The sequence below is a fragment of the Mastigoproctus giganteus genome, chromosome 1 (genome assembly GCF_048544385.1).
Source record: "Mastigoproctus giganteus isolate SK-2022 chromosome 1, ASM4854438v1, whole genome shotgun sequence".
In the NCBI taxonomy this organism is placed as follows: Eukaryota; Metazoa; Arthropoda; class Arachnida; order Uropygi; family Thelyphonidae; genus Mastigoproctus; species Mastigoproctus giganteus.
Window position 1 is genome coordinate 260,915 of NC_143575.1, and position 23,438 is coordinate 284,352.

Sequence of the window (23,438 nt, forward strand, 5' to 3'; positions counted from 1 at the left end):
ATCTATATATATTCCCCCAAATTCCTCAATCTCCTCAGAAAATCTAGAAAATCTAATAGACCAGCTACCACCTCCTTTCTATTTACTCGGAGACTTCAATGCTCATCACTCGCTGTGGGGATCTCCAACAATCGACAAAAGAGGTAAACAAATAGAAAATCTTCTCGATGTGTGCCAACTTACCCTTTTGAATACTGGAGAGCCTACCTATATACATTTTTCAACAGGATCCATGAGTGCTATAGACCTTTCAATCTGCTCTCCCTCCATATGTACTAATACGGAGTGGTCTGTTCTTGAAAATCCACTAAATAGTGATCATCTACCAATTCTCTGCAAGCTGCAAACACGGGTAAACTCCCCTTTGCCGGGTCGCTCCAAATGGAAATTTCGTAGGGCACACTGGAATGAATATGCTTCAAATGTTCAGTTAGATGATGAAATAATTCAACTTCAACCCATAGATTATGTCACACAACATATAACTAATCAAATATTACAAGCTGCCAACTCTACAATACCAAAGTCCTTGCCTGGGAAACGCAAACACAATAATTACTGGTGGAATCCGGATTGTACATACGCTAAACAGCAAAAAAATAGGGCCTGGAATTTGTTCCGCAAATTCCCCACAACCAGTAACCTAATTAGTTTTAAAAGAATGAAAGCTAAGTTCCGCCAAATAAGAAGGAAAGCAAAAAGAGAAGCATGGATTAGCTTTTCCTCTAGTATAAACAAGGACACAGATATCAGACTCATCTGGAAGAAAATACGAACAATTGATGGCAAATATGTCCAGTCCCCATCCTCAATATTAAACTGGAAAGGAAAGGAGTTGTCCTCTCCGGCAGAAATTGCAAATGCCTTAGCCGAATCATTTGCCAGTATATCAGGTGTATCCACCTACGATCCACTCTTTCAGAAAATTAAAAAATCATCAGAGCAGCATAAGATCAATTTCTCCACCAGAGTTTCACACCCGTACAACCAGCCATTTACATTAACAGAACTTTTAGGGGCGCTCAATAAAACTTCCAGTAGTGCTGCTGGGCCAGATGGGATCTACTACATCATGATAAGCCAACTAAACAACAGAACAAAAAGGGTATTGTTAAAATATTACAATCGAATATTTCTAGAAAATATTTACCCAAACTCATGGCGTCACTCAATTATACTAGCCTTTCCAAAGCCAGGAAAGGATCGCAGCTTTCCACATAATTACAGGCCGATTTCACTGACCAGCTGCTTAGGCAAAGTCTTGGAAAAAATGGTTCACAGGCGGCTAACGTGGTTCCTGGAAACTAACAACTTGCAAAATAACAATCAGTACGGGTTTCGAAAGAACCGGTCCACGTTAGATGTAATGATAAAAGCAGAAGCAAACATCCGAAATGCCTTTATAAGGGGACAACATCTGGTCATGATCAATCTTGATATTGAGAAAGCCTTTGATAACACCTGGCGATACGGTGTACTTCAAGATCTTCATTCTTTTGGCTTGAGAGGTCATTTACCCCACTTTATACAAAACTTCCTATGCCACAGAACATTTCAGGTTAGATACATGAACAATTTATCTAAATCATTTGAACAAGAGGAGGGTGTTCCTCAGGGGTCCATTCTTAGCCCGACGTTATTTTCAATAAGAATTACAAACATGACACAGGATGTACCTAATACAGTAGAATCGTATATGTTCGCTGATGACCTCGTTGTTTCTTGTCAATCCCAATCTATGAACACCATTGAAAGACAACTCCAAATTTCCATCGCTAAAATTGAATCATGGGCATTGCGGAATGGCTATTCCCTATCAGAAAAGAAATCTAGTGCAATTCATTTTTGTAAAAAACGCAAACTTCACCCAGATCCAGAAATATTTTTAAAAAACAACCTGATTCCTGTCACTAACAGTTTCCGACTGTTGGGGTTATACTTAGATAACAAACTTAATTTTGCTTCCCATATTGCTTTCCTTCGAACTACATGTCTAAAAAAACTGAACATCCTGAGAGCAGTCTCTGCTAAGTCCTGGGGTGCTGACAGAAGCTCTCTCCTTCATCTGTATAGAGCTTTAATAAGATCACGATTAGACTATGGATCACCTGTCTATGACTCCGCTAGGAAAAGTTCACTGTTACGTCTGAACACCATACAGCATAGTGCTCTTAGGATAGCTGTGGGAGCCTTCAGAACATCTCCGGTCCACAGCCTGTATATTGAGGCAAATGAACCCCCTTTGCATCTCAGGAGAAAATCCTTATTGTGTAAGTATGCAGCAAAAATTAAAAGCATGCCATTCCACCCTAGCTGGCAGTACCTGTTTGATCCTCAATATGCTGAATTATATCACAATAAGCCTAATGAAAACCGCCCTGCAGGGATTCGACTGCAAGAACTCACGATCAGTTGGGGTCTTATATTTCACAACATATTCCAAGACCTTGCTACTCCTGAAACTCCCTGGACTGAATTCTCACCTATCTGCGACAATTTCTTTTCAAGATGGGGAAAATCCTCTCTGGCAAATATAAACTATCAACAGCTCCATAAAACTCATTTGTTGGAAAATTCAGATAAAGTACCTATCTATACTGATGGCTCCAAAACAGATGCAGCCGTTGGTGCTGCAGCAGTTTCTTCTACCTTTTCAGATGCCGTGTCTCTTCCTACGGAATGTACTATCTATACTGCAGAATTATTTGCTATTAAACTAGCTCTAGATAGAATACACAACAGCTGTATAAAGCAATCCCTGATATACACAGACTCCTTAAGCGCAATCACTGCCATTCAAACTACCATGTCGCCCTCACATCCGATTCTTAAAGAGATACGGTCCAAGTTATTTTACTGTCAAAAAGCCAACCAGAAGGTTACCTTCTGCTGGATACCTGGTCATGCAGGCATTCCAGGTAATGAACAAGCGGACGCCGCCGCTAAACAACCTGACTCAAGCAATTCCAGGCAACAAACAGTGCCCTACACCGACTACAAATCCATCATTGAAACATCATGCAGGAAGCAATGGTCTGACCTCTGGAAAGCTCAAATAAATAATAAACTGCTGCAGATAAAAAAAGAGCCAAAATTGTGGACATCTAGTATTAGGAAAAGCAGGCGACAAGAAGTAATTCTAGCAAGGCTCCGCATTGGACATTCACATCCAACTCATCTGTATTTGCTTATGGGAGAGAACCCTCCTCAGTGTTTGTTGTGCCAGTCTCAGTTGACAATATATCATATTCTCATTGAATGTCCCCAACTTTCAACTACCAGAAAATCAACCTTTACATCCCTATCCCATTTGAAGGAACCGATTACCTTATTGCAGATTCTTGGCAATGATGCAAATTTGGAGGAACTGTTTACTTATTTGAAACAGATAAATCTTTATAATAGCCTATGATCACAATAACATGAGAAATTAGTGATAAGCAAATATCGAACAGGCACAATATGGCCCAAGAGGCCCTTGTGCCAGAAAACCCAAATACAACAACAACAACAACAACAATGACTTTCAGGTAACTATTGACGTCGGACGAGACATCCGACAAGGAAGCGTACTGTCAGCTATCCTGTTTGCAGCAGTTTTGTACCCTTTGCTAGCCCAGAATCCTAACTTTGCCTCTTATGCTGACGATCTGAAGTTCTACGTGAGATCAGATCATAATCATCACATTCATGATATCAACCAACAAGCTTCTAGACAGATACTGAGCTTGGAAAGTTATCTTGTCACAATTGGGCTGTATCTGAGCCCTTCCAAATCAGCGCAACTGATGATAACCAAGAAGAGTCAAAAATGATATCCAAATCTTTGTTAGTGGGGAGCCGGTGCAAAAAGTGACCTCTCATACTGAGCTGATGTGAATTGCAGTTCCCCGGCGTGGTTCAGCGACACCCCAGATAGACGTGGAGTACAGAACGAGCAAAGACTTGAAGATTACTTAGCGAATAGTCCGTACACAGTCCTCAACCGACCAAACAACCTGGCAAGAATCTCTAGTTCGAAGAGGGAGGCCACAATCGATATCCCTCTGGCTACCAGATCTCTCGCTGGCCACCTAACATCGTGGACCGTCCAAGAAAGCTGGACCACATCGGACCACCACGTTTGAGCTCCAACGCCCACTTAGCCGATACCAAGCAGTGAGGCAGGCACAGCCAAGACATGCCATAGAGAAGGCGTATTGGCCGCTCTTCCAAGCCACAGTGATCACAGCAGCCCAATCGCTGAACATCATTGGACTCAGCCCGGATCAGCACCAAATTACGGACGCTGGTCTCATCACTGAAGCTGCCAACTCCTCTATTAAAAAGAAAAACCCAACCCCAGGGGCTGTACCCTGGTGGTCTCCAGAAGCTTAGGCAGGAAGTGCACAGGAGAAGGAAACTCTTCCAGAGGGCAAGGCGCTCCCAGCCGGCAGCGGATGAACTAAGACAGAACTTCCAGGATGCAAGGAACCTGTACACTGCAACCATACCCCAGCGTAAGATGCGCAGTTGGGAACACCTTGTCTCTACCACTGGGAATGATAACCCAGGAATGATAACTGGGTTATCATTCCTGGGTTATTCTGTATACCACCCAGGGGTGTGGTATACAGAGTGAGACCATACCAGCGACGAAGACACGACAGGGTACTTATACTCGGATCTGGCAGGAAACAAGTACTAACATCATGGATACCATGTTTCAAGATCATTTTTCCCCCTCTACCTCAGAGCAGATAACCCTCTGTGCAGCCAATGATACCTACTGCACGACTGCAACAGAAGAATCTTTCACCAAAAACCTGAACTGGAAACAGCTGCCATGAAGATTAGAAACAAGAAGTCTTCTGGCTCTGATCTTCTGAAGCCAGAGATCTTTAAGAAAGCCGTCGAAATCATTCCAGAGGTGCTTCTTAACCTATACAACCACTGCCTCAAAGAAGGCCTGTTTCCCCTGGCCTGGAAAACTGCAAACTTGTGCCTCATTCCCAAAAGTCCCAACAAACTAGCCCTTCTGGGGTCGTACAGACCCATAGCACTCTTATCAGTCCTGAGCAAGCTCTTTGAGCAGCTATTAAGAAACAGAATAGGAATCCACTACACTGCAGCCGGCCTCCAGTCACCCCAACAATATGGATTTAGGAAGGGATGCTCAACCCTGGATAATATTACTAATGCTGGAACTACCTCAGATCAGAAATACTTTCTGGTCATAGCAATAGACTTTGCTGGGGCGTTTGACACTTTATGGTGGCCAAGCGTCCTAGCCTGACTCCGGAAGGCCAACCTACCATGAAATCTGCATCAAGTCATGAAATCCTACCTGTCGAATAGGTTCGTGACAGTCACAGCACCATATTCTTCAGTAACAAGAGTATTCAGAGGATACCCACAGGGCTCAATCCTGGGTCCACTCCTATGGAACCTGGTTTTAGACGGCTTTTTGAACTTGGAACTCTGCGACGTCGTACCCCTAGTCTATGGGGATGATGTGGTTCTGATGCTGCCTCGGAGGTCTAGGGCGCAACTGGAGAACACCGCGAACAGAGCAATAGAAGCTATAGAGGACTAGGCCAACAGCAATAACTTGAAGATCTCATCCTCGAAGACAAGATCTATATTATTAAAAGGAGCCCTAGATACCAGACGACCCCCTCAAATCAAGACACAAGGTAACACAATTAAGCTTACCACCGAATTAAAGCACTTTGGAGTCGTACTAGACAAGAACCGAACCTAAGCTTTATACCACATAGTGCACTTATGGAAGAAAATTAGAGGATACTCGGCGCTTTTTGCGCGAATCACACGCAAGGAATTGGGTTTGAGGAGAAAAATCCTCAGCCTCTACTATAAAGCTATTTTACTACCAGCGCTGCTGGAATATGGTATCGCAAAGCTACTACTGCAGTGAACCGGACAAAATTGGTCTACGCAGCGACACACACTCACAACCATCTCGAGAGCATGTAACACTAAGTACCCACACACTCCAGGCCCTAACGGGATCCCTCCCTCTGGACCTGGAGATTGTTAAACATGAACTATTCTAACAACTGACCAAAGGCAGAACGGCAACATGCCTCGACTACACCATAGATCTGTCAAACGATCCCAAAGTAGAAAGGAACCGTCTCTCCGCTTACCTCCAACAAACTTGGCAAGCCCACTGGAAGACCTGCAGCAAAGGTGCAGTAACTAGAAGATTTCTACCCAACATACGGCTGGTATATCCTGATTATCCACCATGGTTCTCAACAGGACTCTACACCACCTACCTGCTGACGGGACACGGGGCCATTAGAGAAACTCCAAGGATTTGTCCTGAGTGATACGCCGTTTTGCCTCTGCGGTGAACGTGAAAGCACCTAATGTACAGTTGCTCACTATATGAAGACCTCTATTTCATGTTCATCACTAGAACACAGCTTAACCTCCGTAATCAAGAAGAATTCGCCATAACTAAAGTCGACACAAACAAGGCGTTCCCGCAGCTGGCTCAGGACCTCTTCACAAGGAGAAGGACGCTCCCACAGCCTCAACCACTGCAATAAACAACCATGCTGTGCAGACCAGCATGAGTCTACACAACCACGGAAACCTATCCAGATGAACTGACACCAGGGTGAAACCACCAAGGAATTAAACCTCACACTGAGTCTACCTGTGGGTTGTCATAGTGACAATCTATGACAACCCACAGATGTATCCACCTGACGTGACAATATCATTCAACACATGAACATGACATGAATAAGGTAACTGGACCTGACCTGGAAGTGACCAACTAAAAAAAATAACACTGACCACGCGATTAGACATCACCCAGCACAGGCATTTGACAACCTGATGAAGACAACAGGACTACCATGCAAGAACTCAGAAATGACTGCAGCACATTGCTGCACCTAGCCATATGGCGATCTGGGCTGGTAACCTTGACCAGCTGCTTTCACTCCTATTCCTTGGAGCGGGGGAGACGGCTCGTTGTCCTCCTCCTCCTCCTCCTGCCATCCCCGCTTTCGCTCGTTGGCATAGTACGGACAACGTCGCGTCCCATCAGGGACTCGACGGCCAACGGGCCAGAAGAACAATGGGCACAACATGCTATACAACACATGATCCACACACTTTTAAATCTCTGGTCTTGACAGTGTACTGTCCCTCGATACAGCGTACACTCGCGGAGATGGGAGAAATTCCTGGTGCCGTTTGACCCTCAACACACTTTGTACTGAACTCGGCCTCACCTGGGCTCACATTTCAGCCTCACTTTGCCAGGATGAGCAGAAGATGTACGCTGCTCTTTGGGCAGTGCGTCAAGAGCTCGTTGGTGTGCATCAGCCAGCGCTGCTTGTTCGGCACATCGTGAGGTGTATTACGCCGATCCCTCTCTATGCATCAGAAATTTGGTCATCTGCCCCTCCCTTATATCTTCACAAGTATCTGAGCTTAGAGTACTGGTTATTTAGATGGATGAACAGGATGGTAGGCCACCTCCTAACTATCTCCAGATCGATCCTACAAGCAAATGTGGGCACCACTCCCTGGAGACATATCATCATGACAAAAAATGTCTTCACGCTTGCACGGCTTCTAACGGGGCGAATTGATGCTCCATCTGTATCCACATTAATCTCTGGCCGGAGGAGGGCAAGAGGGGAGCACCCGGACTCCTCTCTCCCTCTGCGTCCTACATTGTCAAGCATTGATTCCCTGAGGAATGTTTCCAGCCAATTATCTTCGGATCTTCAATAAATTTAGAATCCACCCTGATAGGTTCTGTGAAGACAAGCCCTACAGGAAGGAAATCCTCAAGAACTGCTACCAGATAATGAATCTATGATATCCATCTGCTCCTGGACACGACTGACTTTTTATTTTTTCAACTTGCCTATTGGTATTTGACAAAGACTTTTTCTTTGTGCAATGATATATTTTGTATATTATTGTGTATTTTGTATATTTAATCCTGTATATGTCTCGGGTCGAGCACGCATGTAATCTTGTTTATTGTAGATGTGTTCCTCGCACCTTAGTCTGTAAATATTCACACCCTTCTGGCACAGAGCCGTCCCGGGGTGATCCAAGGTCTGAGGGGTGAAGTGGAAGTGGGTTTTTTTTTTTTTTTTTGGCTGATGCTGCATAAGCTTGCTTTCTTGCATCAAATGCCTCTATTAATGCTAAAGGTTTCTTGGGAAATAAACTGATTTTAATAATAATAAAAAAATTCATGTCACAGATTTACTTCTGTATGGCGCCTCCTATTAGAAAAGGGATGGCAATGAAGAAAAAGTGGACATCTACAATTCTTCCCGTGCCTCACGGGAAAGTACTACCTATTCCCTAAACACCCGACCCTTTTTCTGTACACTCTGACGAAGACATCGATGAACATCAACTTGATATACACGAAGTACAGCGGCCGTCTACGTCAAGGATCCGCCATTTTGTCCAAACCTTTATCCTTCCGAAACACACAAGGTCACAGAAAGTGAGCTTAATGACCTCATCAGTAATCTCGAACTGCGGAAGAATAAAGCGGAGCTTTTGGCCTCGAGGCTACAACAGTGGAATCTTCTAGATTATTTTATTTATTTTTATTGTAAGATCATTCTGCAAAAGTGACATTTCGTACTCGAAATGAAGACTATGACAAATTCTATGAAACAGAAGGTGAACTCATTGTTTGTGAGGATGTTGATGGTCTAATGGTAGCAATGAACACGAGGCACGTTCCCGAAGAATGGCGACTATTTATAGACGCTTGGAGGTTAGCCCGAAGGCTGTGTTATTACACGATGGAAATATACTGCCTTCAATACCTCTTGCGTATGTCGTCCACGAAAAAGAAACACCAACCATGGAGAACATCCTCATAGGTACACTGTCCCGAGTACGAGTGGCAGATATCTGGTGATTTAAAGGTGATGGCCATTTTATTAGGGCTGCACTAAGTATTGTTGCGTTCTCTGCGAGTGGGATACTTGTGTCAAGGATATGGACTATGTGACGAGGAGTTTACCTCAACGAAAATCATTAACACCTGGAAAGAAGAACGTAGCATTTGAACCTCCCGTACATCCAAACAAAACGTTTTCCTTCCACCACTGCACATCAACCCGGGGTTCGTGAAACATTTCGTGAAGGCTTTGGAAGTGAACGGTCCTGCATTCACATACTTGCGAGACAAATTCCTAAGACTTAGTAAAGAAAAGATTAAGACAGCCGTTTACATTGGTCCAAAAATAATGAAACTTTTCAAAGACTATGTTCGAAAATGTCCTTGGTGATAGCGAGAAAACAGCGTGGAAAGCCTTTCGAAATGTTTCGACTTCTAAGAAAATGTTAAAGCCGGCAACTACAGGCAGCCTGTGGAAGATCTCGTTACTTCTTACTAAAAACCGCGGTGCAGCGTGTCATCGAAGATGCATTTCTTGCATTCACACCTGGATTTCTTCCGCCAAACTGTGGTGCTGTTAGCGACGAACATGGTGAGCGCTTCCATCAAGACATCGCGGCGATGGACTAAAGTTACAAAAGCAAATGGAGTGCCGCCACATTAGCCGATTATTGTTGGATGGTGAAAGGGATGCTACGGAAACAGAAAGGCAAAAAAGTCCCGTGTTTGGTACTCTTTGGTTTTTAGAAGCATTAGGAACTAAGGCCATATTGCTCCGAGGATATGCGGTGGTCATTCCCTGACCTTTCAGCATCGTCCGTATTTTGGTGGTCACGGACTCGAACCCCGGTCTAATCAAGAAGCGTGTGCTGCTGCTGGCTACGGAGGAGCCGTTTGGTAAAAAATGTCGTAGCTCATCTTATTGCCATATAAATAAAAATATACCTCTTGTAAATATGAAAAACCTACTTTTCGAAAACAAGAGCCAATCTGCCATTTTAAGAACCATTTCCGTGTTTAGGACCTCAAAATGTGTAAAGTAAACTTACTTTCATGCCGCAACAAGATATGGCCCAAACATTCGTTGTTCAGTGTTATTGGTCTCCAGTCTTATGATCATCATTGCAATTACTCACTCGTAACTAATGTAAACCCGATAGCATCTCGCTGTTCAGGGATGATCACTACCGCACACAGGTATCGTCGTAAGGGGGGAGGGGGCATGACAACCAGGTTTCAGTTTATTTTTTTTTAATAGACCTAGGAACACTTATATGCACGGTTAAGGGAGGCATTTGCCCCTTCTGTCCACCCCCGAATACGTCCCTGAGTGAGATTATGATCTCCAACTGAATGAATAAATAAATGTGACGACAGTTCCTGCAGCCAACCGTGGATTCAGTTAAGAATAGAAAAAGACAGAACGGGGAAGGCATTTACCCTCCTGGCTTACCATTCAGCATGAGCTCCATGACTGCGTAGTACGGTTCCACGGACGTGCACACGCCGAGCAACTGGACAATGTTGGGGTGTTGAAACCTTTTCATCATGTCCACTTCGCCCAGGAAGTCGAGCTGCAACGGAAGTGGACAAATCAGCGATCGCATTTTCAGTTTAGAACGAAACAAATGCCGCATAATGCGGGATAAGGGATGGGGTGAGGGGATGGGTGGGGATGAGGGGGTGGGTGGGAATATTCCCGCTAGAGAGGAGAGTTCTCAAAGGAAATGCGCGACCCATTTTACGAAATTCATTTCTTTCTTTTAGCGTGCTCCGTCACCGCGACATTTATTTCGTGGGGAGGATTAAGAAGACGAAAGGACGGACAAACGCCTGGCGCGGGACCCGCTGAATTGTTGAAAAGGCAGGGGTGCCAAGTTGATACAATTCCTTACCATCGAAGCCACTCTGCATTGCGGCGTATTTCTTATTGCGGGTCATTTCAATGACGAAAAACCGGAAAATTCTCCAGGGAAACTTCGCTTCCTCTGCCTAAGATCAGCCAACTACATCCCCACTTAGAGGCCTTTAAGAATTCTTCGAACGCAGGCCTTCCAAAACGAGTGATAAGTGGAAAAGGAAGTGCGCAGTCACAGAAAACCAAATTGCTTCGACCCTCATTTGAAATTAGTTCTTCCTCCGAAGATTTCGCGTTCTTTTTGTAGCGCGTGAAACTTCTTCGCGCCGCACTGGTGCTGCCATCTGTGGCCAGCTTGTTTAACTAACTTCCATTTATCTCGCGAAATTAACCGATACGCGCCAGCTGCGAGAAGAGCGGATGGGAGATATCGTCGCAAAATTACTGACGCGTGACGTTCAGCAACATTTCTCCCGATCGTAACGAACTGCGGATAGAAAATCTGTTTGAAGAAATCGACTGTTCGCTGGAAGGCAGAAGAATGAGAACTTTTTTCTACGGCAGAAAAACTCCAATCCTCCTTTCGCAGTCACCACCAGGCGACTGCCCTGTGTGCAATCCTCGCCCCAGACAGACAGACACTGATTTCCATCTCGGTAACATTAAAATTAACGTTACCACGGTGCAGGGTCTTGTTTGGTCCACAAAACAATACGCGAATATCTTGGAACAGTTTCCAAGAATGTGTGGCGCATTCCGAGGGAATTATTTCTGCAAGACTGTTCCAACGAGTGAACGATGTCACCTTTCGTAGACGAGCCTTGACACAGCTTTCAAGTTCATCCCACAGTGGGTGGCGCAAGTGCTGCTTGGGCCATATTGCGCCTATCAACGAGACGCAGGTCAAGCATGGTGACCGTAAGGATGGTCAGAAACGATCGTATAGATTAACCGTTTTTGGAAGCGGAAGAATTTCAGATATGCATCGTTACCCATTGTGTCACGAAGTGTCAAAGGTTCTTCAACGTTTCGTAGAAAACCGAAACAGTTCCACCGCGTGCATTGCGGAGGATCATTTCCCGAGATGAGTAGTCCGACTGTGACCGATTCGTGATCTCGCCACGATTACTTCCTCCTTTCTGTTTGCACGGAAGCCAGACACCCCTAAGTGTGGTTCAGATTTTATTTGGAGGAGGAGCTCGTTACGCGGTTCAGCTCGCCATAGAAGCGTCCATTGTCCCTCGCAGATATTTCTTATGTCGGATCCGCACTCAACGTAACGTAATAACCTGGCGATGCTACGTTGGACGAATGTTTGGCTGCATAATCCGCTTGTTCCCTAGTTCACTAAATAACTGTCACAGGATGGTTTAAAATAGAACCATGGAGGATCCGAACTGCTTGGATCGGAGGACTTTGCCAAGATTTACATTCCAAACTTTTGATAACGCCCGCAATCTAATACCTGTAGGCTCAGCTGCCGCCCTGGTTTGATTCCTACAGTACATCGTAAACTGGATATTGGTAGGAAGACTTCGAATTTTGGCTTCGTCTTTCTTCTCAAGATGAGGGGAACTTCGTGGGCTTCAATATAGAGACTTTGAACTGGCGACGTTCTATGAGCCAATTGCAATTCCAAGGGCAGAATCTTAAATAGGGGCGAGCCGTGCTAGCTCACTTTCCCTAGCCGAATCGTACACAGAGACACCGTAATCCACGCGAGATCTGATTAGGGCTTCATACAACTGAATTAAGGAGTCACGATCTGCATCCCACGATGTGGAAGAAATAACGGAGTAAGTTCATTTTTTTTTCCTGGCAAGCGGTCCGTAGATGTTTGGGGTATTCTGAGAACTTCTGTTTGCTGTCGAAAATCAGGCCAAGGCGACAAACGCTGCGCACAATTGCGATAGGATGATTTGTTAAGCGTACCTCTGGATCTAGATGCATCTTCCATTTGTTACAAAAGTGAATGACACCAGATTTCTGATAACACAGTCAGCAACGATTCTGTGCCACCAACAGCTCAATATTTTTAACTGAGAGCTGCGGCTGAACGAAGCTCATTCTGTGAACTGCGGGAGACATTCACCGGCATGGAGGGATGGATTTAATATTTCAGGTCAAATGATTTATTCTTATTGCAAATAATGTTGCCATAAGAATGGCAAGAACAGAGCCCCGACAGACTCCTTTATATACATTTTCCAAAGGACTTGCAGCAAGCGAACTTGAAAAGTCGTATGCAGAAGAAAGTTCTATATGAAGTACAGAATTTCCTTCTGCATAGGAAATACATATAAGTGGTCAAGGGAATGAAGATCTCTCAAGGATACCAAAACGGCAAGTGGTGTCAAAGGCCTTCTCTCCTGTTTTTTTTTTAATCCTTTGACGTGATGAATCCTATGCGGTGACTCAGAGAACTGAAAATATGGTCCGTAATGTATTGACAATCTTTGCGGGAGTAAACATCTCGGGGTCATTTCATCTGAAAAGTGGAGAGGATAATGGGGGAAATTTGCAGTTTAATTTTCTCCATGTTATTCTCACAGTATTGTTCTCAATTGCAGTTGCGAATCGAATCCAAGCGTCTGTTTTCGCTTTCTTCCTAATCTGGTGGGCATGGGCGTCGGCAGCATGGTGCAAGTGCACCACCTTTGGGTTTCGAAGTAAATCGCAATTTTAAATATTTTCGTTAATTTACTGAAACAAAATATTGTTCGTATTCGAAAATTTGGTGAACAAAAAATTTATTCCTACATGAAAACCACATTGCAAAATATCCTGCAGGAGCCCATGGTGGCCTCGCCTCTTAAGTTCATTGTAGCTTGGAAGATTGGTGGTGGTAGGATGTTGGCAGAATGGATTCCACGCACGGTTTTTATCTTTTGTTTTAACATTCTTACAATCCTTGTTCCACCAATAATTTATGGTTGCACACAATTTTTTTTTTTTTATAGTTGTTCAGATATTTTATTTTAACAATTTTTGGCTCGAACTTTGTTGGGCTCTTGGCACAGCTGCCAACCATATTACAAAACTGTGCTGCCGCTGGCTGGTAGCCCTGGTCTATCTTCCCGTGGTGGTACGTTTCCGACCTCCAGGTTCCGGATAGCCAAACATACAGTTCATTTTCGGCCATTTCTACAGAGTTCTGAATCTTATGTGAAACGAGGCGGAGATGAACTCACAATCCAGATGCCGCTTACCAAACACATACAGACATGGTTCTACAGACTGTGATTATGGGTTGGCAGCGGACGTAGCTGCCATCTCACAATCACAGTTTTGTAATATGGTTGTCAGCTGTGTCAATTGAATGAGATTCAATTATCTGATTGTCGACGGATACATGAGAAGAGTACTTGACACAATCTCTACCTTGAACTAAAACAAAACTGGTAATCTCTCTCATTTCACGGCGCAACCCTTTTCGTGAGGTTATCCGGTTGAGATCCATCGATTCAGAGAGCTCCATTTCAACCTTCAACGTGTGAGATCTCGGCACCATCCGCTGTCACGAACTTCCTGAAAGTTCGTGGGCACAACTTCCGCACACGGTCGTTTACGGAACCCCCGTAATGCAATGCTCCGTACAGAGCAGGCCGTGTGTGCTCCCTGACTTCTTTGACCCCTCTAGAGGCCGGTTTTCAAGATTCAGTTTTGGCAATCTCAGCTTAATAGGCGACCCTCTTGGTCGATATTCCACCTTTTAACAGACGTCTACTTTGCGTTTGCATGAACTGTCTGAGGAAAAGTCTGCGAAATGCGGACGAGCTTCAACATGTCATTCGTGGAGTGCTGCCTTCTTCGTTAACTTTAGTGCGCATCTCGCATTCTGCTTAAGATGTGCTTCGTCATCGTCTCAGTTATTACTTTTGATCAGTGGCGAGCAAGTGGACATCGCTTCGCTAGTGGACATATTGAATGTATATTTGTAACGTTCTGTGACTTTCGACGAAATTTGGTGTTTGTTTCAGCCACGAGTGCCACTTTGAAATGAGTCGATGTTCCTCGGCATTCATTAAATGGCAGAACGTAATATTCAGAATTTAAAAATAAAGTGAAGAATGGTTGCAGGATAGATGAGGTTTTCCTTCAGCCAGTGGGTGATTGATAGTCGGAGGAACTTCCATATGTTGTTGTGGAAACGGGCAGTTTCAATAAATTCAAGGAAGCTACACAAATTCTTGTAGGGTATGGCCGGGTAGTTTTTTTTTTTTTTTGCTGATGCAGTATAAGTGATCCTCTGTTTTCTAACGAGGACCACCGACATTTCGGCCCTCTCCGTGTCCCCAACCGCGACTTTGTATCGGTACCAAAATGACACGGGAGTATTTTCGCTGTTTGCCAAGTGGGTTGCGCTTCCTTCTGCAGCGAGACGCACTGCGCATGTGCTCGAAAACCTCAAAAGCAAGGATTAATCTCGGAGCAAATGAGCGTTTTCTTACCTTTTCGTCGGGGTTGGAACCGATTCGCAGGGTCTTTATGGCGACCTCTTTCCACTCGCCGTCGATCAAAGCTTTGCCGCCGAATACCGCAGCGAAAGCACCCTCCCCGAGCTTGTGGTTGATGATCACGTGCTCCCTGCGCAACTGCCACTCGTCCAGGTGGGAAATCCCGCCGATCATCAGCATTTCTTTGACGTGAGCTTCGTGTCTTCGGGCTCGGTCTTCGTACCTGCAAAGAACCAATCAAGAGTCACCGAACGTTCGCCCACAGGGCACGCACTATGTAAGTATTATAGTAGCGAGAAATTCAAAGACACCCACGCTGATTAGGACGAAATGTCTTTCCACGACTGTTAAAATTATCGTTTGCCAGATTTCTGCACCATTACTCTAGGACTTGCGATATTGAAAAGCCCCTCGGCCTACTCTCACAGTGACTCCAACTGTGTGCCCGTCTCAGCTGCTTCACTTGTCCGATAGGTTTCTACCTTTTAAAATGCTCTCACGTGTCCAGTCACTGGATGCTGAGCTTAATGAGTTTGCTTGTGTCAGGGAGTACAGACACCTTTGAGTCGTATATCTCTGATCCTGCTTCTCAAACTCACTTTAATGCCAAACTTTGTACTTCTACTAACACTTTCTCTCACTCTTTTTTCACTCTCCAGAGAGAAAAAACTTATGAGCAACAGTTTCACTACCTGTTTTGCATTGTAATATAAAATAATTTTACTCAGTTATATTGCATTTATATATTGTGTTGTATGTAATCGTACTGCGCTTTGAACTGTACTTCATTTTATAAATATGTTTGATTTATTGAACGTATTCCGCTATTATTATTTATTAATTTTAATTTTTTTCTCACATTCTGTTATCACTGTTAACCCTTGGTCTGGTGGGAGTGAAGAGCAATATTGCAATTCTTGTCTCTCTATACATTAAAAAAAGTTTTCCTCCTAGTCGTATTTATTCACGCCAATGGGAGAAGAGGGCAAAGCAATTACGTCAACACAAATGCAGTTAATTATTGAAAACTGCCTCCATAACGTTCACCAACTTCGTGCACGTGATTCATTGTCTAACATTTGCCGTTGAATTGTAACGTTTTTGGTATATTAATGAATGTATATTTGTAAATGGTTTAGTATTTTGTATAGTTTGTAAATATTTCAGTTACATATTTTAGTCCTGCTCTTTCAGATGCAACAATATTCCTCATTATACAACCCGAAGCAAAAGGCCTTTGGCTGAAATCTTATTTGGGTACCGCTTGTCTTGGCGCACTGGGTGTGGTCGTAAAATAGAGTGATTCAACGGTCGAGTTCTCTGATGGGTGATTATTGTGAATGCGTTTTATTTCTAATTGTTTTGTGTCGTCGAGGAGGGGAGCTTATCTTAGGTAGGGTGTTTATCTCCCCCACCCAGCTGTTTTAAAACTTATGCGTAAAATAAATAAACATTTTTTCCTAATTTACAAGCCGCAGGAAGTGGTAGTTGTGTGAAAATGGTGAGAACCGCATAAAATGCGTCAGCTGATGTGTGTGGACAGACCACAAAAGGTTGTTCGAAGTCAAAGGAACAAGAGGAACTGTGGTTATGGCAATGAGTTAAAATTACTCTATTTTGGGATCAAGTTCAATCTCTTCGTTTATTAAGTTTATTACTTGATTAATTAAAAGGAATTTTTTATAAAAAGTTGTGGCATATTCTGCAGTAGTTGCATTGCTAGTAGATAAAGAGATTACTATTAAAACAAAAAAAAAACTGACCTGACATTAGGAGCAGTTAATCGTCGTGCGCAGCGTTGACTTACTTGTTCTTAATGACGACGTAGATGACCCACACGAAGAGGACGATCGGGCTGAAACCAATCAGGTTAGCGATGATGAGCGAATTTTCGCAGTTGACTCCCAGAAATGCGCGAAATGCCTCGAATGGACAGCGTTCATTGGCTGAAAAAGACAAAAGAAAACGTGGTTGAAAATGCGCAGATCGAAACACACACGGAAATTCGAAATTACTCGGCATTCGGGTCAACACATTTACAAATTCGACGTGAATCGAAAAAGATGCATTTAATGGCCATCTGCTCGACCAAATTTCTCAATTAGGAAGTCGAAAATGTGAGCCAGATGACTTAAAGGTCATGGCCGTGAATGCACTGATAGCATAGGACATAACTGATACCGTCCTACCTCCACCATTCGGACTGTGGACGAACTCGGCCGACATGATTTTTACCCCAGATGAAATCACCGACTCTTACAAATCACGTGTATCCAAATAACCGCAATACTGAAGCACGAAACCTTGGAGTGACCGTCGTACACAAATCTTTCTCACCGTCCAGTTGGCGCAAATTACGAGATGCAAGTCGGTTTGACGTAAAGAGCTTCGGTTTAATTATGAAGTACCTTGCCACCCTGATTTGTTAAGGGCCGGTACGAGGGGAACTATCTGGTGTTCCATAATTAACACTCATTAAAAACGTTGATCGCCGCTAAGATGACTGAATGGAACAATCAACTCTTGTTTTCCCCCTCCAACCCTATTAACGGTGACCTTTCCACTCGGGATGAAAATGCCCAGGGGGATGATCACGTAGCAGTGGATCGCAGCACACTGAAATTGCCACGAAAGGAATCAAATTTCAGTTTTTCATTATATTCGGACGCTATTAGAACGGTGAAACAAAACAAACGAAGGATTGTTGGGCGTTGAAATGAATACGTTTCGTGATGCTAGATCAGTAAACTCCATTACATAAACAAATCAAAGCCCATCAACAACTCGATGTCGATGGACTTCGAAAAAAACAAAGCGAAATGCTGTCTGAAATATTCGGCGCAATAAAACTTAAAACAAAGCGAAATGCTGTCTGAAATATTCGGCGCAATAAAACTTACGAAAACTAATCTCATCAAGGTGGCGACATCACCGCTTACCGTCAGCACCGTCGTCGGGCTTCTTCCCAGACGTCCAGATGATGGACGACTCCCACAGCTCGAACTGGCCCTCGGCGAGGCCCTGTGGAACATATCGACCGATTGTGTGCGCCGTCCCTTCTCTCCACTGCCAGATCATGACGTCGGAAATGCGGCTCGAGCCCACGAAATACAGGGGTCCGGAGAGACCGGTGAAATTGGTGCGCTGAATGTTCTCGACGAGTTTCCTGGAAAAGAACAAACACGAGCGATCAGACCGTGGTCATGCACGTGATGGTAGGGAAATGTGTTTTTTTTTTTTTTTTTTTAACGGTGTGAAAGACTTAACAGGAACACACCAGCATGAAGTCACGTTGGCCTCATTCAAAATGGCTTTTGTTTGTAAATTCTTTGTCAACGCAATCATTACAGGCAACCCCCGTATAACACTACTTCTACAACACTGTTTCGGTCTAACACAACTGATAAATTGCTGCAATCCCCGAACGACACTGTTCTTATATAACACGGTTAGAAACTTTCGGTGAATCTCGCATTTTTGAGCTTTTCTGCGGGGGAACCCTGCTATTATGTTGGATGTAATTTTTCAACATTTCCACTCTTTTTGAATCCCCACTGTTCGCTCTCTAGTCAAAAAAAAAAAAAAAGAGAGAAATCCCCGTATTTTATTTTGTTGGGAAATCCCCGTGTCACATTCTGTGCTGTTGAACGTATGGAAAAATCTAGATTTCAAAGGTTTATTACTATTGGATAACAACAGCAGGCCATCCAAAAGATTTAAGTCATACAGACGTCAAGGTTATGTTCCTTCCACCACAGTTGTACTGGGTTAATACAACTTTCAGCCATTACATCAATGCATTATAACTCAAGTAACGAGTTTTAATACCGATTACTTAAGAAAATCGTTACAATAGATTTTGTAAAAAATTGAGTCCGAATCTATTGAAGTAATGGAGGCGTGGAAACATTTCGCAATTGTGGACTGATTGGTGAGGGGAACGAAGGGATCCTCTTACCAAGAGAGGCTTAAGTTCTGCAAATTGCAGTGGCTGGAGACTAGGCACCTGCGCGGTGATCTGATTGAGGTGTATAAGGCCTTGAATGGGTTGAACACGCTGAATTCTGATGGGATCCTTCCACTTGTTCAGATTACGAACCTAAGGGGGCATAAATTCAAATTAAGAAAAGACAGATGTAGAATAGATGTGCGGAAATTTGCCTTTAGCCAGCGGGTGGTTAATTGCTGGAACAAACTTCCATCTGTGGAAGTTGATAGGTTGAATAAATTTAAGGAGGAACTGGACAGGCATTTGGAGGGAATGGTGCGATTTTTTTTTTTTTGCTGATGCTGCATAAGCTCATACACTTGCTTTCTTGCATCACATGCCACTACTACTAATACTATATCGGAATCGTGGCTTTATCGATGAAAGAAGTAAAACCGTCAACGTTAAATGCGTGTGGAAAATGTATGGCCAGAGTCAGGTCATTCAGGAAATACAACCGAACTGGCAGAAGACAGAATCGATGTGCAGTAGAACTTGCTACGTCGGTAGGAGGGGAACGTTTTGATGATATGACTACTGAAGCCCTCGTGGGTTGATAGAATCGCTCTGTTCCCCACACCGGGTGGAAAAGACCTCAGTTCGAATCCTGTCGATGACGAGAGGAATTTTTATGGGTCTTTTACGAAACGTGACTGAGTTAATCGGGACTCAGGCAACAGTAGTGTGGTTTTTTCTCCCTGAAACCTGGATTTTCGTCCAGCAAAACGGAAAATCGACCTCAGCACACGCAATTTATAGACAACAGAGTAACATGGCCTTAGTCCATAAAAAAATTTAAATAAAAGATATTACTGAAGACGTTCAAGAATTACTGGTAGAAAAAGGGGTTGGCGAAAATCGCATCTGAGGTAAAACGAAACCAATTCAGAGGATGATAACGCAGATGAATATTCTAAACTTTCAAGTTTTACACTAAAAAGCATAGAAGGTATAAAGTTAGCCGAGCAATCAGAACCTTATTTTTTGAGTGCAGATCCTTGAATGAAAGGAGTCCAAAGTTGAAAAGGGAGCTTCAAAAAATGCTTAGTTCCATACGATGAAATTCAAAAATTTATCAAGCAAAGGCAAACAAACCCAGATTACTGATTTTTAAAGAGAACAGAACACACACGAAATCTAGAATGGTGTATTTTTGTTAGCTTTTGGAACGTAACCCCCTTTTTGTACTTTTTTTTCTTAGTCCCGTATAACGTGGTTTCGCACAATACGACATTTTATAGGAACTTAACTACCGTGTTATACGAGGGTTACCTGTATAAAGTCAAACTTTTCTGGGTCTGCCTGGAAAAGTCTGCAGCGGAAATATCCAGCGGGTTCGAGCGATTTCGTCAACTGTATCAGTATCACGAACTGATCTCCGCGTGTTACCACAATTCCATACATCTCGTGGCTTGCTTCCAATACGTGTATTAAATTCCTTCGTCCCTAAAATTCTGTTTATTAAACTTACAAATGCTGCTCACAATATTTGGCGCATTTGTTTTTCATAGCGAATCATTCGACTGGTTCATTGTTCTAGTTGCGTTTTAGGAGCATCGGAAACTAAAGCCATATTGCTCTGAGCACCCTTGTAGTATAAGGCGTACCCTAGCCTTATACTATAAGACAACCTTCCTCCCAATAATTACATACGCTTTAGCAATCTGGTACGACAAAGCTGCCTTGGTCGTGAATAAGAGAACCCTGAATGCAATTCAACGCACCATCCTGCTCACTACCACCCGCGCCTGCAGAACGGTGAGTAACCCAGCGCTGCAGGTGATGGCAGCAGTACTTCCACTTGAACTTGAAATCGCAAGAACAGGACTCTTCTACTACTTATCTAAGGGAATAACCGCCAATTTCCTGGAATTTACAACAGACCCAACAAACAACCATAAGGCAGAAAAGATCCGGCTTCCCTCTCACCTGTTGCAAGTGTAGCAGGACAGGTAGGCAGAAACAACCAAAGGAGCAATCACCCACAAGTTCTTGCAGCAGCTTAAAAAAAATCTATCCAAAATCGCCCACTTGGTTCTTTCCGGGGTTGCAAACAACATACTTGCTAACTGGACACGGCCCCTTTAATGGAAAGTTAATGGACTTCGACCTTGTAGAGGACCCATGCTGTACATGTGGAGAGATCGAAACCTGGGAACATCTCATGTACGACTCTCCACAATACGAGGATCTCAAGTGCATTCTAACCACGAGTATAAGACCTCCTCAGAGGGCAAGAGTTTCAGAGGAAGAATACAGAGCCCTGACCAACTTGGCTCAAGAACTTTCTCAAGAAGGAGAACGCTAAATGCAATACACCAGGAGTGAAAGACGACAAGCCAGATAACAAATCAAAACATCCTTTTAGACACGCCCCGGAATGATAATTATGTAGAAGATACTAGCTGTCTTGCCTAGGAATAGTGACGGTGCACTTCCTACAATGATACGAACGAACACTGGAACCAAGAAACCCTGCTTATGTACCAACAAATATGAGATCTAAGTGAAACTGACAAATGTACTAACTGAAGACAGAGAACCACAATCGTCCCCCTAGCATAACCGCTAGGGGGACGATTGTGGCGCCGGCTGTTTGTGTGATGTGCTCCGCAAACTTTTCTTGATTTGTGTGTTTTTTTAATTAAAGTATTAAGTTTCTATTAGTGCCACCACATAAAGATAGGCCCTTGGATTGCCAGGTGCAAGTACTTTATTATTTGAGCAGACAACAGATAAGTATTAAATGAATTTCTGCATGTTCATTCTGCTACTCTATACAAGCGCTTTCAGCCATTATCTTTTAGTTCAACTTATACATTTGTCCAACAGACACTTGACCTTGACCAGGCATTAGAGTTTCGCATAGCCGCTCTGCTCTCCCCTCCCTACTTAGATCCCTGCTACCTGTGAATTTCACTGCGGGACAACTAAGGCGACCGGCTGATCAGAGTGCCAATTGCTTGCAAAACCACAACTGGTGGTGATATTAAATTATCTAGTAACACTACAGTAACTGAAAGCAATATGACAAATCTACCTTCTGTCAAAATTCTAGCGTCTGCACCATCTGTGGTCCCAGCTCTGACCCCATTGTCCAATGTATTGAGTGTAAGCAATTAACATGCAATGACTGTACCCACTCTGACCTGAAAAAATTAAATAAAAGTCGTCGGAAATCATTCTGTTGTGATAGATGTCGACTCAGAAATTCTCAGAAAAGCCCTATAACTGTTGCAACGCAAAACAGCACTGAACCCGAGACACTTTCCTCCTCTTCCGCTAGCAAAGTTGATATGCCTTATTCTAGTTCACTTAAGACGAATATCATGCCAATAACTAGAAATACTGACCCTGAATCGTACGTGGATGAAGCCTCTAATCGTTCTTTGTCTTCGGGGTCGCATCAACTCAAACACATATCTGTGCTGTCAGAAGATCTCAGCGCTAACTCCCCCCCCTCCCTACTGAAACTGAATCCCACCTTTTGTATTCTGCAATCAACTGAATTCCAGGAACTACTCTTTAATACTATGCAGAAAAATCCTCATTCAAACTCAGCTAATCAGCGCACCTAATTCTGCAAAATCTGATATTCCCCTGGATTCTAATACACTCAATGAAAGGAACTGCGAGCTATCTACTGAGATTCGTGGCATAAAAACAATATTAACTAATCAACAGGCTGAAATTATCGACATTAACGCCCATATTAAAAATCTCAAGTCAATTATGCCTTGCCACTTAAGGGAAGCTAGGGAGAATTCTGAACCTACTCTTGAAACTAATGGGCTCAAAGTGAATAGGAATTCATTACCTGACGATGCCCTTAGTATTGAGACCAGATCTTCATCTTCCACCGGCCTCAATACTCCTATTGCTGCAAATATTAATTTGCCAAAGTCTGCTAACATTCATGATTAAAGTCATTCAACAGAGCAATTTATTGCCAAACAAACAGACTATGTCAGATGATTCTTCTGATGTAAATCGAACCACTCCTACCACCTGCTCTCCTCTGCGGAACAGTTCTGTCTGTACCTTTATTTTACAAACTCAGAGCCACCAAGTGGAATCCTCTTCAACATCAGTTAAGGCAACATATGTAAAAATAACTGCTGCCACATCTAATGAGGTCTGCAAACCTGTCTGTAGGGTTGCCGCCACAGTGAGTAAACCTGTTTCTGATTGCCAGTCTCAAATATCACACCAAAGATCAAAACAGAACAA

At 43.5% G+C, this 23,438-nt stretch overlaps 1 protein-coding gene across 1 annotated transcript in view; it reads right to left on the bottom strand.

Annotated features, from left to right (window-relative positions):
• LOC150090475 (uncharacterized) overlaps positions 1-23,438 on the bottom strand; it is a 95,094-nt gene that overhangs the window by 24,327 nt on the left and 47,329 nt on the right. The window contains exons 10-13 of the mRNA XM_090378055.1: positions 18,160-18,386; positions 17,028-17,166; positions 15,215-15,443; positions 10,359-10,479 (exon numbers count right to left, since the gene is read on the bottom strand). Of these exons, the coding sequence (XP_090234181.1) occupies positions 10,359-10,479; positions 15,215-15,443; positions 17,028-17,166; positions 18,160-18,386 (716 nt within the window). The remainder of the gene's footprint in view (positions 1-10,358; positions 10,480-15,214; positions 15,444-17,027; positions 17,167-18,159; positions 18,387-23,438) is intronic.